This window comes from Geospiza fortis, unplaced genomic scaffold, assembly GCF_000277835.1.
Source record: "Geospiza fortis unplaced genomic scaffold, GeoFor_1.0 scaffold41, whole genome shotgun sequence".
Lineage (NCBI taxonomy): Eukaryota > Metazoa > Chordata > Aves > Passeriformes > Thraupidae > Geospiza > Geospiza fortis.
In genome coordinates this window covers 7,428,027-7,447,288 of record NW_005054299.1, presented here as the reverse complement: position 1 = coordinate 7,447,288, position 19,262 = coordinate 7,428,027, and the positions used below count along the sequence as shown (strand labels likewise).

At 37.2% G+C, this 19,262-nt stretch overlaps 1 protein-coding gene across 1 annotated transcript in view; it reads left to right on the top strand.

The window, feature by feature from the left end:
- Positions 1-19,262, top strand: part of THADA (THADA armadillo repeat containing) — a 152,746-nt gene that overhangs the window by 36,313 nt on the left and 97,171 nt on the right. Inside the window, exons 27-28 of the mRNA XM_014308577.2 lie at positions 14,378-14,467; positions 15,828-15,959. Of these exons, the coding sequence (XP_014164052.1) occupies positions 14,378-14,467; positions 15,828-15,959 (222 nt within the window). The remainder of the gene's footprint in view (positions 1-14,377; positions 14,468-15,827; positions 15,960-19,262) is intronic.

Sequence of the window (19,262 nt, the reverse complement as noted above, 5' to 3'; positions counted from 1 at the left end):
TCTTTCCCAAAGCAATTTGAAATGTTAGCTGCTCTACTGCCTGAAATTATTCTTGTTTTGTCACATACCCAAGTCACTTCTAAATTCACTCCTGTAACCCTCCTAAAGCTCAAGCAGAGCAATAAAAAGTGCTTTTCACTTCTTGCCTTCCTACTTTGGTTTTATAACAGCATTTAAAGTTGCCTTTTTCCTTTAGTTTTTATATTGAGTACTTACTGAAAGAGACACCCTGCTTTTTTAAACTTGTATCTTTGGGAAAAACATGGCACTAACTTCAGTGGGGAGGCAAAGTGACTTCTCAAATGCATGCAGTGTGATGATCTGTAGAATCTGAGATTTCTGTTTGTGAGGCTGCAGAAAGTAATGCACTTGAGCTTCTTTTGGGTGTGGGAGATACCAGAAGGAAGGAAAGGAATCTTTTATGTAGCTGAATTAAATTTTTTAATGACAACGTTAATTTTTATGTAACTGGACCTGTTGACTTGCTTCTCTGAAACCTTTTTTTTACAGTAATTTCTCTGTATTCATTTTAACCAAAAGATGTTAAAGCTGGGCTGGCTTTCTTTTCTTCATCAGTTCATTTAGTGGTTTTGCATTAAAGATTGCATGAAATCACTTCTGCTCTTTTCCATGTGTGCTTGTCAAAACTGTGATACAGGGATTAGGAAGACACTTCTTAAGACAGGTCTGTGAGCTACAGGAGGTGTGAAAGCAGGCAGAGATTTGATTTGTAGCTCCTGTCTCTGCAGGAGCCTCACAGGTGGGTATAAGGTGGGCTGTGTTTGTGAACAGAGAGGTTTGTGTTTCTGTGGTTTGGCACCACGAGGTGTCACCATTACTGCACAGCTCCCTACAGCCTCATCCCTGGGTGCAGCTGTGTTTGGGTGCTTCTCTTCTGGAGCTTTAAACACCAGGAGTGTTTTGCTCAAACAAAATTCACATATTAAAACCAAATAATTTTTTCCCCACTTCCAAAGCAGTGGCATTTTAGCAACTTGAATCTGTAGGAGCTTTTGTGAAAGTCACCTGGCTTTAGAATGCTTGTTCTGTTGCCTTGAGGATGTTCTGTTTACATTAAGGGACATCAGTCTGTCCAAAGACCAGCTCTCCCATTTGGACCCTGCCTAGGTTTCCTAATCTAGGTTTCAGATTAGGAGGTTAAATCTGTCATTTTTATGTCAGCAGGGAGTTAGACTATAGGTGGGCTATTCTGGGCATCTCTCTAAAAAAGGATGGACTTTCTGACTGGTTTCTCAAAAAGAGTTCCTGTAATACTGATAGAATTGGGGTGGTTTGTGTAGACTTTCAGAAGCTTTGCTGGAATTTGAATTATTGATGCATCTTTTTAATTTTAGCATGGATGAAAAAGATGATGAGTTGGAAAATTAATTTGTGAAAAAATAACAGCTGTGTGCAGTCTTGCAAGTAGAAGAGAGAGGAGTTGTGTGAAGGCTCTTTACAGTGGTCCATGCTACTCTCTGTGTTGAGCTTTTTCTTCTAGGGAAAATAAAGTTAGAACTCTTCTCTGGCTTTTCTCTTTCTGAGAAAGACTGTATCAAAACTTCTAACGCTGCTGCAAGTGTGTGATGGTGTCTGTATATAGGTCTATGGGTGTGTATTTGGCTAAAAGATGTTCTGAATTTCAGAGAATTTACATTTGTAAAATGGCCCAGTTAGCACTTCCTTACAGAGGGTTAAGTTTAGATTTTATATACTTGAATTGGCAATACAATTTTCTTAAATGCTTTGATAATTTAAAATCAACAAGACTTGGAGTGAAATTCTAGCCAGATAGATTCAAAGTACTGAGGAAGGTTGGAAAGAAGTCTGCATTGTGCCTGTTGATATTTGGTTACAGAAAGTGTGTTCTGCACAGATACATCATGGTGTGCTTTAGAGAAAATACCCCCCTTTTCCAAGGCCTTCACAGCCCAGGTGTTTGTGTTGGTACACTCAGTCACTTCACACTTGCTGTGCCTGCATCCTGGCTTGCCTGGCTAAGGTGGGATCAGCTGCAAGCTGTCCCCCAGCCCCACTGCTGTTCAGCACTTGAACTGGGTGCCCTGGGATCTGCCCTCCACCCAGGCAGTGGCTCAGGAGAGGGTCCCAGCTTCCAGGCACAGTCTCCCTCTGCCTGCTCTGGCATTACAGAATGACATCAGTTGGAAGAGAGCTGAAAGAACAGCTTGTTCCAATGCCCCTGCCATGGAAAGGGCCCCCTTCCACTAGACCAGATTGCTCAAATCCCTATCCAACCTGGCCTTGAACACTTTGAGGGACAGGACATCCATAAATTCTCTGGGCAACCTCTTCCAGTGCTTCACAGTGAAGAATTTATTCCTAATACCTGATCTAATCCTGCCCTCTGTCAATTTAAAGCCATTCTCTCTTGTCCTATCCCTACACACCCTTATGAAAAGTTCCTCTGCAGCTCTCTTGGAGGCACCACCCTGAGGGGCCCATTGAAGACCTGAGTACTCTGCTTAGTTTAATGTGAATTGATTGAATAGGACTTTGGACAGCAAGGAGTTCTGTAGGTCACTGATTTTTTTGATTAAATAGCCACTTCTTTTTTTCTTGTGCAGTCTATTTGCAATGTAGATGTGTTCATTCCATACACTTTTGAAGAAGCTGGAGTGTAGTGTGTGCTTCATAGTTCTGTTTCTTTCATGGTCACTTTTTTGTTGTAGTGTTGCTACAGATTTCAAATAATCTAAAGTAGATTTTTGCTGTAGTTGATTGTAGTTTCCAGTGTCACATAAAAAATTAAGATGTCTTGATATGAAGCTATATATGTATTATGATAATTAATGCAGACCTGAAAATCAAAATGAAAATGAGACTAACTTACATGTGCATATAACTGAAATTAATTTTGAAATGAAATTTCTCATCATAGAGGAATTCTTTTCTGTCCAAAGGAGTTACAGTAATAATAGTGGTACTTTCACACACATATATATATGTGTATGTCAGATATCTTTTTGGTCTGTAGTTCAATGCTAATTTACTGCTTCTTAGTGAATAAGATGCTTGTCATCAGATATTTTAAGAGACTCTTATCAAATCCTTGGTATTTCAGACTTTTTTTTTTAATTTCCCCCTCCCCCTGTCCCAAAGGATAAGCATGATCAGGAATTGCCTTTGAGGCAATTTGCCATTTGACTTAGAACAAGCTTCAGTCTTTATGGTAATAAAGAAGGATCATCCTGGTTTATCTGAAAATGAATTTTTTTTATTTGGAATACAAATGTTGCAGAGTCCTTAGGAAGGGTGGCCAATGGCCTCAGGTATAGGCTGGGGTTAAAAGAAAGAATGGGAAGTGGGAGAATTCCCTTTGCTTCTCACCTTTGCTGGAGGAGGTTTCAAGAAGGAAAAGCTTCAACTCTTTAATTAAAAACCAGGGTTTTAAGCAAGGCTGAGATGGTACTGTGCAAGCTGATGATTTTTATGTTTCAAAACTAGTATATATATGTATATATTTGCATTTTGGGAGGAGGGAAGCTCCTATGAATTTATAGTGTAGTGAAGGGATAATGCATATGCAGGAAAATATTTTGTTGTCAACACACATTTTCTGTGGAGTTAATATTCATGCTGTCTGGAATTTGAGTATGAATGCTGCCATGTTTTCAGTGTTGGTTTAGATCTATTTGTAAAGAAAGAAAACTTTTCTTACCATCTACATTGTCCTTATTTTAATTTATAGCTGTCAATAGATGTTAATGACTTCAGACTCTGGAAGGGGGAAACTTATCCTTTTAATTACAATAAGATGAAAACTATGTAGATGTTTACAGGTTATGAAGATGCCCTGCATGACTGCTCTCTGCTTTCCTTGTTTTTATTGCAAGTTGAGTGTTCAGCACTTCTCAGTAAGTGGTTGCTTGTACACTTGAAGGTCACTGAGTGAAATATGCTTTCTCATTAATATAAAGATTTTTAAGACCATAAAGAATCACATTTAACACTGTGAAAAGTTAGAGGAAAACACTAAAAAGTGAATGTTCTCATGCAAACCTCTCTTTTCATAACATTATCCCTCAATTAAATGATTCTGGTATTATCTTGCTTTTCTCTAAGCTCCTTTTGAGTCGTAGTTTCAAAAATGTAGACTACATCGTATGTACATGATTCCTGTTACAGATCCCACTCCTGGCAGGCTAACACTTGCAGTATTTCTAACTTAGCACCTGAAAAGTCTGTCTGACATCAAGGATGTTTTGTCAACCTTAACAGCAAGCTTATTAGACATTTTCAGTGGATCATGCTAAGCTCTGTAGGACTTCTGGGATGAGTCAGTGTTGCTCATAGAGAAGTGGCCAGTCCTGTTTTGGGGTAAGCCTAAAGAAACATGGGCGGTACTGACATGGTCAGGCTGTAGTGGCTTATCAGAGTGGTAAAATGGGATAGCTCTTTGGTGAGTGCCCTGAGGGGATGCTCGCAGTGACTCCAGCCCTTAAATGCTCTGTGCCAACTTGGAGACACACCGGTGGCAGAATTCCCATGTGCCAGCTGAGGTCCAGCTCCATGTGAGGGATGGTGACCAGGGCCATGGCTCCAGGAAGGCTGAGCCTCTCGTGCTGGCTCCAGCAGGGATGTGCACGTACGGCTCCATTCACAGGACTGGCCTCACTGAGCTCTGTGCCTCTGGCCCTCTTGTGTGCTGGGCAAGGCTTGGGATTGCTGAGCTTGGATCCCATTAGTGATTCCCTAGTGGATTTTCTCTGGCAGCCTTGGCCTGTTGCAGCTCTCCAGTTGAAATAATGTGTCAGTGACAGCGAGGTTTTGTGAGGTGACTGAGCCATTTCGGTGCCTCTGGTGCTTTTCCTCTGGCTCCTTCTGTATCACCTTGTTCCTTCCATGGAACCTCAGTTGTTCTGGTGAATGCTTTCAAAGTAGTTATTAAGGATTTGTTGCAGTACATTGCCTTGTGAGGGGGTTGTTTTTGTTAAGAAAAAAAAAACCTTGCCCTTCTGTATGCCAAAAATAGGCCACATTTACTTTGTTCAACTTTTTGTTTTTAATACTCTGTCTCTCTTTTTTTATTGACTTTGACAGATTTAGAAGAGTTAATCTTAGAAGTGTCTCAAGAAAACATGCAAAAGTTCAGGCTGACTCAGATAACCATTACAGCTTTTGCTGATTAATAGTTCAATAACAATATGCTTGTTTAAACATTATTTTGAACAGGCTCCCTAAGTGCCTTTATAGCAAGAATAATGATGATAAGGTACTATTAACTTGTAAGTTGAAGGTAAAATTTATGAAAGTTTTGTGCAGAAACAGAAACAAACTGAAAACAAGCTCCTAAACAAATCTGTTTCCCGCTGTGTTATTTCCTTAATTACTCTGTTTCTTTTGCAGGTCTAAACTAAAACTCTAAAATCCCCTGTAGCAGAAAATAGGGATTTTTCTTCTCAAGGCTGAACATACTCTGTCAGTATGATTTCTGCTGGTTTTAGGAACACTGTGTGTGTCTTTCTATTTTTGATAAAATACCTAAAATCTACAGAACCATTTTTACTTTAAGATCATACCTTGGCTATACAGAGTCAGAAAAGCAGTAACCCACATAAATCCCAGTCACATTTCTGGGGTCTAAAACACAGTTAAATCATTGTTGTGCAAACGTGTGTCTCTGTTCTCCTGAACAGGGAGTATCTTCATAACATCCTGTTTTAAGTCAGCACCAGAAAATAGAAAGATGAATGTGGTAAAATGACCTGAATGAAAGTTTACCCAAAGTGGAACATCCTTAAAGTATATATGCTGGCCCAAGGTAACTCCAGTTCATTCATTTGTTTTAAATAAATTAGGGGCATAATGTTAATGTTTGTTTCTACTGAGTGAATAAAATGCATTCCATAAAACAAAAATTAATGTAAACTAGCCACATGAGTAGGTAATTTAGTTTCTCCTGTAGTGATAAAAGTTTTCATTAGTATGAATGGAGGTAATTATTCTATTTTGATCTGTGCATATTATACATATCCCTTATTCATTAACTATGCTAAGTAAAAAGCAGCTACTCCTCACAGAATACTGCCAGAGAGAAAGTGCGGATTATTGGAGCTGAAATTTATAATGCTAAGTTTGTGGTAAGAGAGTAAAGATAATAGTGTTATAGACAGTGGTTGAACAGAATTCTTGGAAACTTTCTAGATACATATATGCATATATCTTAATTTTAGTTACACCTTTTTGTGTACATACATTTGTATGTACATATATGCACAGTGCAATGTCCTAAAAAAAGTTTGTTAAAAGTAATTATATGTAAAATAATTCAACTCAGTTTTAGATACAGTTTTATATACATGCATATATATGAAGGTACTTTTGTCTATGTGTATCAAAGTTGAGTGGTGATTAATGTGTTGCTGTAGGTACCAGGTTGTATCTGTGATGTTGGGTTGAAGTGCTGTTCCCCTGTTTTTATTCTGAGCCCATTGTATGCATACTTCTTTATCTAGCATCACAGCAAAAGTGTTCTTGTAGAAGTGCTCTTCACAAGTTACTTTATTGAACTGTGTGTTGCATAATTATTCCTCTTAAGTCACACTTTTCCTGATTTTTTTTTTGTTCTATGCAGGTGCTCTTTCCATACCTGATCACACAAAGAATGCAATAAATAGCAAAACAAGAGGTATAAAGAAACTTGTGCTTAAGAGATCAAAGCAAACCAGACCATGCAGTCCTTTAGAAATCTTGGCTAGCTCTCTTGTAAATAAAAGTGCCTCTAAAGCAGAGGGTATTTAACTGCTGTATTTACACAGGTTTTGATTGGCAGTTCAGTTATTAACCTCATAAAAACACAGCAACGTAAACTAGTATGAATGTTTATTCTAGCACTTCTATCTGAAGGAAAATGAAAACCAAGATATAGTGGCATATTCTTAGTTCCTTTTAAGTATTTATTTTAGGTCTGTGTAGCATAAAAGAATGTTTTTTCAAGTCAGTGAACTTAAACGATTTTGCTTACTGTTCTGGGATTTAAGTGTTTTCTACTTACTGACAAAACAAATGTTAGATTTATTGAAGGTACAGAGTCGCCACATCTTTGTTAAAGGTTCAAACCCCACATGTTTATGATGATGCTTCTTTCCCCTTCATAGTGTTTTCCATTTCATGCGGGGTAGAAATGAAATCTGAATTCTTTTTTCTTACTGATTTGATGAGGGTACAGAAAAGGTGTGCCTTTTTGTCATGGAAGAGGTGTCCTGTATCATGCTAGGTCTAGAAAAACAAGTATGCAGTAATCTTCTGTATCCTTGCTCTTGGGCTTATTAGCCAATGCATTGCACTAGTTTTGGTTTTTTTATAGTTGTTTTTTTTCCAGGCTTCATTGTGGCCTCCCACAAAATTACATGGCCATTTTGCCTTCTGAGGCAGCGCTACAATTCTCTTTTGCGTGTGAAATGTTTTATTGAAAGCAGTTTGTCATGAGTCCTGAAACAGTATGTGATATCAGGAATTTAACTCTTAGGTATATTCTTTAAACAAAATTATCTGAGGCAAATTAAAATTTGTATATAATCTCTATTTCTAAAGGAACTTGCCTGCTGCTATTATCTGTCTCTGAGTAAAAATAGTGATGGTTCTCTGGTGGTCATCCAGAGGGACTGTTAATCATGAGCTTTCATAAATATACACTACTTCTGAAATAAAATTGTAAGTGATTGTTTTTATTTCTACATCAAGCTAGTATTTTAAATACTATCGTACCATGTGGCAGAAATAATAGTTTGTGCTGAATTAAAGACTAAGTTGCTAACTTGATAAAAATGCGAATTTTGTTCTGAGCAGGATCTATTGTTTACTGCACTTGCAGTGGTTTGTGATGGCCAGCAAATGCAGGAAGACAAGAAAAACATTGGTCTTTTAAGAAGGCAGTGTTAAAACCATGGTGGCAGAGTGGGAAGTAGCTAAGTGGAACCAGACAAACTGTAAAGGGATCTCTTTGTCCTTGATTCCCATGGAGAGTATGATTGCTAGCAACACTACATCAGGTCAGTGGTGTCTTTGGACGAGTTAAAACCTCCAGAGTTTCAAGGATGTTTCATAGCTATTCTGAGTAAGAGTGCTTCATTCCCCTGCACAATTTAGAGCTTCCAGGCTATTATTTGTGACCATTGGTCCTTTCTGTAGTCTTTGCAGCTACTGCAAGAAGATTATTAGCTCTCTACTCTTTGATTCCTTCAAGTGGTAGTAGGCTGCTGTTAGATCTTCCCTGGACCTCCTCTTTGTCCAGCAGAACAAACCTGGCTCCTTCAGCTTCTTACAGAGCATGTTCTGTAGGCCATGCCCATCTGAGTAGCCCTTTGCTGGACCCTCTCTTGAGTGTTCTGATGTCTTCTGGACATGGCAACCCAGAATGTGATGAGGATTCCATGTGCAGCCTCACTGATCTGCTGCTGCTTTTGTTCTAATGAATACATTCCCATCTGTGGTTTGTCCCATGAGTGGTGAGGATGTGCCCTTGGCATCCACTCTAACCCGTATGTTTTTTTTCTTGGCGCTGTTGGTTTCTGATCCAGTTGGTTTTCACCCTGTGCTGATGCTCAGGATTATTCATCCTAGGTGCAAAGTCTGCAGTTTTGTGACTTGTTCTCCTTACTACCACTTTTGAATAATTTCAAATGTTATATATTTGCCTTTCCAGTTATATAATATTATGCTGTTTTGCTGTGTTCTAAAATAAAAGATAGAATTACCCTTGAAGTCAAATATAGTAAATTATTTTGAGTTAGAACCTGTAGTTAGAACCTTTCTGTTTTCTGTACCTTTATTGCTGTTACTCATCCTGTCACGGCATGCAGATGATTGTCATATAATTTAGTCCTATTAAAGGAGCAAAAAATTAATGTAATTCTTAAAGTATATCTGAAATTAGCTTTGATCTTGACCATGACTTCAGCATAAATCAATCTGCTATACATTTTTTCTTGGTGTTTTCTATGTAGTTAAAAAAGAAAAGGTTTCCCATTTATTTTGAGTTTATGCTTCTGAAATCTATCTTTGTTAGTAGGGAAATAAGTTTCCTATATTTTAAGACAGCATCCAGCTGTTTAATAAGTGATAAGGGTCAGGGAAAGAACACAAATGTTAAAATGGGCAACTACAACCTAGTCTAGTCATTTTAGCCTAGTTAAGTTGCATTGTGGGATTTTTTCATAATTTAGCAATGTCAGAAGTAGCAAATATGTAAAATGTCTATTGTCTACATAAATCTGTCTTTTTGAATGACAATTTTGCCAAAGTGTGTCCTGGTTTTCAAGTTCTTTCAGCAGCAGTTGTCCTTGCAGTGCCAGGAGTATGTTGGGTTCTGTTTCTGCATTATTGCTCTTTAACATCAAGAATCATCTAACATGGCATTAATGATTAGAATGTAAGGATTGTTACAACACGAGTAGGTTTTACAGGAGACAATTAAAAATGTCTCTGTAATTTCATCAAAACTATATTCTTGGTCCTGATCTAAGTGTGCCTTTTCTGTATTTTTTTCACATTCCAGTTCTATTTTTTAAGTGTCATTTTTTTTTTCCCTGTAAAATATTTGACCATGTATTTGTCAGCTGACATGAGATGTTAGCAGTATTTATGTTTCAAAAAGAACACCAGAAACCTTTTTTGCTCTCAGAAGATTGTCTCTAAATTTCACCTGTACTATACTCAAATATGAACATATTTGCTGCAGATGTTCTTTTACGTGTCAGTTACTAAAAACAGCCCACAAGGTTAGAAAGCTTCATTCTCCTGAAAAATAAATGAAAGAACAGAAGCAGGTAATCTCTGACACGTCACAGTAAAATGATATGTGTGCCCCAGTGTCACAGCAGAATTTTAATCTCCTGGAGTGTTCTCTTAAGTGTACAGCACAGTTTTAAAAAGAACACTGCAACATCCATAGTTTTATTCTTAAATGTATTTTTAAAATGCAGTTAAATAATCCACCCACTTGTTATGTATAAAGGTGGAATATTTTGTTAGAAAGACATTAATTAAATAAACACAGATGCTAGAGTTATGTAGCATCAAGTTGCTGCTGAAACAAACACAATGTTTAATCTCTGGAGATGTCAGTTTTTAGCAATTCAGCATTTATGAATTGGTTCTAGAAGTTAGGTGTTATTGACATCTCCACAAGCACAGCACATAAAAACTTTAAAGCACATGATTTTTGGCTTAATTTAAGCCACTCCACGTTCTGTTCTGAAAAGTGGTAAAGCCACAGAATTAATGCTAAATGAATGGAAGAACTGCTGATACTCAAGAGTATAATAAGGGCTTCTGAGTTTGGTTATTTCACAAAAAGTAAAACCAGCTTTTGCATCTTTTCTGAAGAAGTGTTATCAACACTCTAAACTGTGTATCATGCTTAAACCAGACCTTCCCTCGAAGTCTTAAAGACTTACAGTCTGCTTTGAGTTTTCTTTTTTTAAATTTTTATCCCTAGCACTAGTTGGTTTTTTGTAACTTAGCTGTGATTCAGTTGTTTTCTAAGTGCTTATTGCTAGCTGTTAAATTCTGTCCTTCCTATCATCACATGCCTTCAAAGTAACTTGTTGCCAGTTGATGGGACATCTATATTTGGTGGAAGTTTTCTCTTCCCCCCTACTTTTGCCTGCTCCAGAATCTGTTTAAGAGGAAGAGTTTGACTCGAGGGCACACAGACAAGTGTTAGGAGTGGTGGGTGTAGCTTGATTCTGGATGATGTGGTACAGAAGAAACTTCTGTATTACTGTTTCTTGTTAATGGAGCATCTTTTCAGGTGGGGAGAACTGCATGAAAATGGCAAAGAAACTATTGTACGTCTCTAAATAAACATTCTTTTCTCAGTCAGTCTTCTGAGTGCTAAACCATGACTGCTGTGTCTAGCCATCAAAATGAAACCTTTTGTGAATGGGTTGTACTCTGTCATCTGGCTTTCGTGCAGAATTGCTTGCATGAAAAAACATTATATTGTTAAACTGGCAACTCTATGAGATGTAAATACTGCATCTTCTTAAGTACTGCAGTATTCTGCATGTATACAGTTCTTCAAATTATTTTTGCAAGTGAATTGAGTGGGATATAAGTGCTTCCATTAGTTTCTCTCTGCCTTTCTACATTAAGCGCCATTTTAATTATGTACTGGAATGACATTTTACATTTGGGAAAAGGGATTTTATTGTAAGCATCATCGGCCCATTGATAACTTTTCTGTCTTATTACTCTACTTCCTCTCTCAGTAAATAACCTTCCACCAGTTCATTGTTTGGGTCTCAGCAATCCTGTTTGAAATTCTGGATTGTGAAATTGTGCTTCTTAGAGTTACTAAAAGGAAAAAAGAAAATACTATTATTGAGTCTGTGGTTGAATGTACTGTTGAAGATGATCTCTGAAGCAATATAAAAATCATTCCAGCTGGACATGGGGTAAAATAGTAGTATCTTAAGGCCCTTCTCAGTTACTTCTCTTAGAAACACATTTTAGGGGGAGTAGATGTAAAATCTTGTGATCTGAAGAATGTTTGGTTTAAGAATTTAATTATGGTAGCTCTTTTGCCAAAAATCTGTGTTTGAACTATGTCAGTGACTAATGGGAAGGTAGTTATCTGTATTTTTAATTTAAACCTATTGTTCCCTGTCAGATCTGTCGTAGAATAGGAAGAAAAAGCTCATTTCATGAAGACTTTTGGGAGTGACTTTTGGGTTGTTTTAGTCCACATTTACTTGATATCTTCTTCTATAGATATGTCAGAGATTTGTCTTCTTTTAAAGATCTGGATAGCTTATTACCTGTGAAGCCTAATTCACATTGTGTGCCTATGTACATGCATGCATGCTAGTGATAGAAATAGATTCATGGGACATATCTCAAAGTGCTAATATTTATTTTTTAAAGGAGTATGTTTTTTGATGAAGTTAATATAAAATATTTGGCTTAGTGTCATGAGCAGTTTTAAAGAGCAGAACCATTATACTTTTTGTTGTTCTAGTCTCAATTACAGTACACAAATAGTTGTGTGTACATGTTTCCAGGAGCAAAAAGCATGGTCAGCATTAAAAAGTGAAACAACTAAATTCCTGTGTTCCATACTGTCTTAACTGTTTTGCTTCTTGCTTATTCCCAGTTGTGCATCTCCTTGCCTTGACACCCCCAAGCAGTGGATTCACACTTATATTAATGCCTTGTATTTTGAGCACACTTTTTAATTTTGCAGCACTTCTGATAATGTGTAGTGTTCCTTGTTTCCCCTCTGAACTGGAGGCCCTTTAACAGTCTGCTCAGACAGTTGTGTCTCCTGTTTTCTGAAAATGCCTGTGGACATCTTCTCTGCAGATACTGCCTGTCAGTGGTTTTGATTAGGCTGCCTTCTCCTGTCAATAAAGTCTGGAGCAGTAAAGCGAGTAGGAGGTTATGTAGGTTATGTAAGTTACCCACTTCAGTAGTTATAATTTTCTTTTCCTGTCAAAAGGATTTATGAAACCATGCTAATTGCAAAGAATTTTGAGGCTTTGTAAACATATTCAGTTCCATTATTTAATATTGATTCAAATGAATTTTTAATACATTAAAAATGAACCTGGTTAAAAGTGGTTCTGCTACTTGGATGTAGTTTTCTCTTAAATTTCTAAGCAGTGAACATTCATTTCATAGGAAACTTGACCCCAATTCTGCTTTTGCTTTTTGCACTCTGTAGCACAGGAGATGGAGACATCACATCATTTTTGGATAGAACTTTTCTTTTTAAATACTGAGTTCTTAATGTTTTACATAGGAAAATTCAGTAGGATGGGCTGTTTGATCTGATAGTTCTTGGATTTTGTGCTGTCTCTGGCTTTGCATCTTCAATTTGCTACAAACTTTATGTGCAGAAATATTGAAGTAGTTTTGAGGACACTGTTAGAAAAAATTGCATGGGTGTCTTCTGCTTAAATAACTGGTTATTATCAATATTGGTGTCTTTAAACTGTCCTCATTAGCACTTCAATTTATATTAATTCAGTTTTAATGTTTCCATGTAATTTTTTTATCTGAAATCTTCCTTGTAGCTATAACAGCTACTGCAGATTCCTTGCTTTTAGTTCTAGCAGTTCACTATATTGTATATATATTCACAGAATTTTTCTTAAGTGCCTTGGGAAAGTTTCCTGTCCCTCTTTGACCATTTGTTTCCACCTAACAGTCTGGTTTTGCTGTGTTTATTCTGTGGCCTGTGGCTAAGGCATGTTATGTTAGCTGAGTGCTGGAAGGAGCTGTGCTGATGTTTGCCATGCGCTCGTTTACTCGTGCATGATTTTTCTTTTTTTTTTGTTTGCTTATTTTTATGCACATTCAGTCTTGCCATCTCATTGTGTTGTTTTTCCAAACCTGTATCTGTCTGCTTATTGGAAGCTTTGCATTGGAGTCATGCTAACATGGAACATTTATCTTGGTAGATCTTGAGGCAAGCAAACTCTGCAGTTGGCTTTGTTTTTCTAAATGATGGCCTTTCATTTATTTATTTTTAAAGGAAGTCTTTTTAATCTGCATACCATCTATGTCTAATTAGAGCTTCCCCCACAGTAACATTCAAGTGGTTCTTGCTTCAATGATGCTGAGTGGTTTCATATAAACCATGAAGCCATCCTTTATCTGATGAAAAGATTGTAAAACAAATACAGGAGATTTCTACTTACATCTTTTTAGCTTGGATTGATTTGCTGTTGCAGCTTTAAATGTGCCACCTTACTGGTTCTGGTTAGGGGTGAGTTCCTGAGGTGTTTGTACATTGCTCTGTTTTGAACATGGTTGCTCCATCTAAGGAAGCAGAAATGTGGCCTGCAGTGTCACTACTTCTGTGTGCTGGAAGCAGCACTGTGGAAAGAGGGCTAATGGAAGCTCAGACTCTTCTGACACTGCATCTTACAAATCTTCCATGAATTACTATTATGAGGTGCTTTTTAGTATCAGCAAGCTATCTGTTAGTACATGTCTGCTAAGTGTATTCTGTTAGCTATTTAGGACATGAGCCATGCTGAAGCAAGTGTCATCTTCTCTTGTTCAACCAGAATATTGTTAAAATACTGTCAGAATTTAAACTGTTGTATCTTTTTGTTTTTGGTGTGATTAAGGGGCTAAGATCCCTTTTTCCCAGAAAGGCCTGATCAGTTTAGCTGACGAAGTGTCAGTGAGCGCACATAGAGACAGTCACTTGTGTAAACTACATTCTTACCACTATTTTTCATGAAAACATTATGCCTTATTTGAGAGTTCATTGTGTGTGCATGGTTCTTCTGCCTCTTCAGCTTCACTGTAGCATCAGAAATGCAACAAATAAACTGATATTTTGAGTGTAATTAATTACTGCAGAATGTTAATTATGGCTCCTCTTCATTTGTTTCTGCAGGATGACGGGAAGGGAGTTTTTCTCTCGGTTTCCAAGCCTTTACCCTTTCCTTCTCAAGCAGTTAGAGGTTGTAACCAGCACTTTGAACAGGTAAAATGATGTCTGAGAAAACTTTGAGACACAAAGTGAAGTGAAAAGGTTAAACAGAGTTGTGTCACATATACACCCTAGTGCCATTTTATACATCAGTGCTTCTTGAAATGATACAGTTCTAATGTTTTTGCTAAGGCTTTTTTCTTTTAACTTTGGCACATTGCATTAAGTCTCTGAAGATTGAACTACTGTTGACTAATTAAGAGTTGCTGTGTTCTTAGGATCAGATGTTAAGGAACTTATGTTTTTCAGGGAAACAGAGCCCGGGTATTTGAGTGTCTCACATTTAACAATGATGCTTCCCAGCATGTTTAAGTGATACGGGGTCATAGGCCTCAAGTAACACCACATGAACACTTTCCAGCCTGTGGCACACTGACTCTGGGGAAGGTCCTTGATCTTGTTTTAAAGACTCCACAAATGGTGGCTGAGAGCTACAATTTGATCAATGCAGATGATACCATTTGGGATGACGCTGTTACCTCCAGGTTCACGAACTTTTAAAGTAAACCAGTGCTGGCTTTGTTTTTTCTTGAAATGCTATGATATAAACTGTGGAAGTTGAGCAGCTGATTTATGGGTGAGGTTCAGCTGACTGTTTAATGGGCCTAGGAAGCAGGAGTTTCACCAGTCATTCCGTGTTTTGCAGTCTCTGCTCTAGGAAAAGAGCTTGTCTATTTTCTGCACAGCAATCCACTCTACCTGACATTACAAAAGGCAACAGTGTCATCACTGGCAAATTTTGGGAAGTTTTTCAGTTGAAAAAGATTGAAAACTGTCTGAAATGTTGGTCTTGGATGCTTTTTCAATGTGGATTAAGACTTGTATCTTATTATTCGTTGTTAAATAAATCAAGAAGTATTGATTTTAACTTGGTTTTCTGATTGTTTTTACTATATGAATAGTAGACCCTCGGTGTTAATGACAAGAACTATTCTTTAGTAAAACATGTTATTTACTAAACACACATTTCCTTTCAAACTGATAAAAGTACTTTTTTTAAACCACCTTTTTGTAACTCATCATGTTTCCTGGTTCATAGAGAAACTTTATCTGCAGATCTTTAATATTCTTTAGAAATGAAGACAGCTCACCACATTTGGGAATAAAGGAGGCTTGAAATAATGTGGGAAAGTGAAGGCAATACAGCCATGAGTGTCTTCATTAGAGGGGTCCCCTACAGAAGAACTGGATGCCATATTTGATCCCAGCAGGGTTTGCACTCCCATGCGGTGATCAGCCTAGGATAACTCCTTGAACCAGAGATGCAGAAGCCTCTTTTGTGGGAAAGAGGCTCAAGTCTAGTGTAAAGGAGGTTGCTTTTATTTCACCAAATGCTTCTTCACTTTTTATTTAGTGAAACTGAAGAGTTGAAAATCCATCCAAGCCTATTTCTTTTGCTCTTAATCCTGGGAAGACTGTATCCATCTCCAATGGATGGCTCTCACTCGGCTCTCAGCATAGCACCATTTGTCCCCTTTATTATAAGGTAAGGTGATTTTGTAGTGGCTTCTTATGCAATGGGAGTTCTTTATTGAATCTTCAGAATTTTTCTAATAAATGCCTTTTTAAGTGTCTCTTCAGTTTTAGTCCTTAAAGGAAAAATTGGTATTTGTTGGTTGTACTTTCCTATATATTTATTGTTTTGGGGAATTAGAAAGAATATTGACTTATGTGAATCATTGTATGACTTGTTTGAAAATCTTCATCTGCAAATGCTGTATGGCATCACTGCTGCTACTGAGAGAGTAGATTAAAACTGATGAGCTTGACAGATTTTAGCAATGCAAGATTTGCTATACAAGCTTCTGATGGGTTTTTTCAGTCCTGCAGAATGATTGTTTTCAACACATAAATGTAGTGTCTAATATGTAGGTTTGTAGATGTGTGTATGTATCTCTTTCCATATCCACTCCATATACGTAGCTAGATAAAGATATGGATCTGTCCTTTATCTAATGTGTTTCTAAGATGACTTTTCAGATATTTATACAGTGTAACTTTCATTTATATGGTGGTTACAAGAAGATATTCAGCAGACATTTTGCTATTCTGTATGCCTCCTGTTTGGAATTAGGAGCCTCATAAGGGAGTCAGAGCTGTGGTGGATAGGGAGAAATGAGCATCGCCAGTATTTGAGAGGAAGTCCTGCTAACTGTGTGAAAGCTTCAGTGCAGTAGGGTGAGAAACTTACATGCTTAATCTTGCTCATCTAGTAGTGAAACAAGACAAGGTTATTATCATAAGATACTTGAATTTTTTAAAACTACTTTAGGATAGAAAATAGCATCTCTGTCTGCTTCTTTTTCACAGCAGATGTGATGCATCTCTTGGCTTTTATGATTTTTTATGAATTTTCAAGAATAAATGCTAATTACCATTTTTTCTGAAAGGAAAAAAACTGTAGTAGGAGTTTTTAAATATACTGTATTTAACAATAAAATCTGTTTGGCTTTCTGCTCTATCTGAATCCTAAATGCTTCTTTGGGAAAGGTTTAAAATTATTTGTTACATCAGTAATTAGCTCTGTTTTGATGCCTTTATTAATGCACTGGAGAATGCTTGTTTGTGGTTTTTTTTAATGCAATCTCTCAGCATAATTTTGGTTATTGCTAATAGATTAACTTTTGATAAGCTTTTGGTTACAACTTTTTAGTTTTATCTTTGTTTCTGTTATGCCCACTACTTTTTGCAAGGTACATACACCAGCCAAATAACTTTTCACAGTTACCTTATTGTTTTGAGGTTATTAAAATTCATTCAGAAGATGTGGATTAAGAACCCCAATAAAATATTTAAGCTAAGAACCTGGAATATTTAAGAGACCTGTACTGTTGGACCTACTTGCCTTTAAATGTGTTCCTAAAAAGGAATGATGTGGCAGGTAAAGATGCTGTTTTCTACATTTCCTTTCCATTTATTTGGGTAGTATATGCTGGGGATGCAGGTGTAAAACTAGCATAAAATTACTATGTATTTGTGACAAAAAGTTGTAGGTGTGTGTACAGACATGCATTTTCTGTCTTGTTACTTAGCAAAGTATTGAAATTTTTATCGTTGCCCGGGGACAATAGCAAGGATTCTGCAGAGGTAAATGTATGTATGATGTAGCTCAATGTGCTGTTACTGGCTGTATTTCTGTCTGCAATTCTTACACCCTTGTTCTTTGGATGCTGTGAGTGTTTTTGGTTCATTGTGACTACATTTGATTTATCTTGTTAAAACAAATAAGTTGCTATTTTCCCTTCTATTTTCCTTTCTATTTTTCATTATGTTGTAGCAAATGAACAAAAGTAAAATTGTTTCCTATTCATTTGGTTGTTCTTCAGAAGGTGGTAATGAAGTGACGTATTAGAGAGGATCAAAGAGAAGGTCTGGTGCCAAAGGCCCTGTGTACCAATTCATTAAATTGGGTATATAAACTGTTTCTTTGAATTTCTCAGTGCTATGTTGTGTTCTATAGCATCTGCATATACGTATAACTACATGGTAGTCCAATGCAATGATAACATGTAATTGCCATGCCATACCATGCCTTACCATGAGACTTTTGTTGAGGATGGTGTACCACTGTCAGGGAGGGATGCAGCCGTGTGGTGAGGAGACAGGAAAGGTGAATGTGACCCATACCAGGTCCTAATGCCCCTTCCAGGGCTGAGCCCGCAGGGAAGTGGCATTCACTTGTTGCACTGAGAAGATGAACCGAATATTGTTTGCAAGCAAGTGAGCAATTCTGTGAACAAAAGTGGGTTGAGCAGAAGGAATTCAAGTTGGGCTTTTGAAGAGTTTCTCTTAAGCTCGAGTGGAATTTTCCATCTGATGGGAGTAGAGCTGTGGTTGCTCTGACCGTGCCGAGATGAATTGCACAATGTGAGCAGGATTAAATGCTGCAAGGACAAATCTCAATCTCTGTGAACATAGTTGTTACTCCCTGTTGAACTAGGGCATTTGATTACCTATCTGCAGTTCTATTAAGCTATTTTTCCCCCTGCAGATGTTTTATTTGGAAGGGAACACTTTGATTCACAACTTATTACCTCACTTTTTATTTTTTTTAAAGAGCTAGATAGGTCTGTTTTAATGGTTACTTTCTAAGATGAAAGAATGTACAGCATGTTTTTGATTAACAAGGGAGGTAATCGGGAGGTAATGTTTTAAGTATGAAGCAAAAACATAACCTCCCTTTTGCCTCCCTCTCCCTTTTTCAAAGACCTGTAATCTCTTCAGAATGATCTAGAATTGAGTTACCTTATGTCCTCTCGTACCATGGCACTGACAGAGTGTTTGTTTATTGTTAAATGTTCTGGGCTAAATGCACTGAAGGAGTGAAATGGGTATTGCTTTATTAACTTGAATACTTTTTCACTAATTGAAAAAAAATTTGAATAGTTACTCTCTGTTTAAGAGAGTGACTTTGTAATCTTTTAGAAAGTTTTTTAAAAATTAGCTTTAGAATGTTAAACAGTGTAAGGTTTTAAAACCTTATTGGATATATGTGCCTTGGCTTCTGCTTGACAAAACTTAATTCTTCATGAAATTTCCTCTTTAGAACTTCAGCAAATAGATTCCAAAGCAGTGCTGCTTCTAGGTGTATTATGTTGCAAGAAATATGAACATCTTCCCATGAAATTACCAGGTTATGAAATAGACACTGTTTTCTTGGGCAGAATTTTGTAATCTGTAATCTTCATGCAAAATGGAGGAGCTAAATTCCCAAGTGCCCTGATGATGTTTCCAGTCAGAGACCTGGGTGGGTGGCAGAGGGAAGCACTTTACAGCTGTCCTCTTTCCC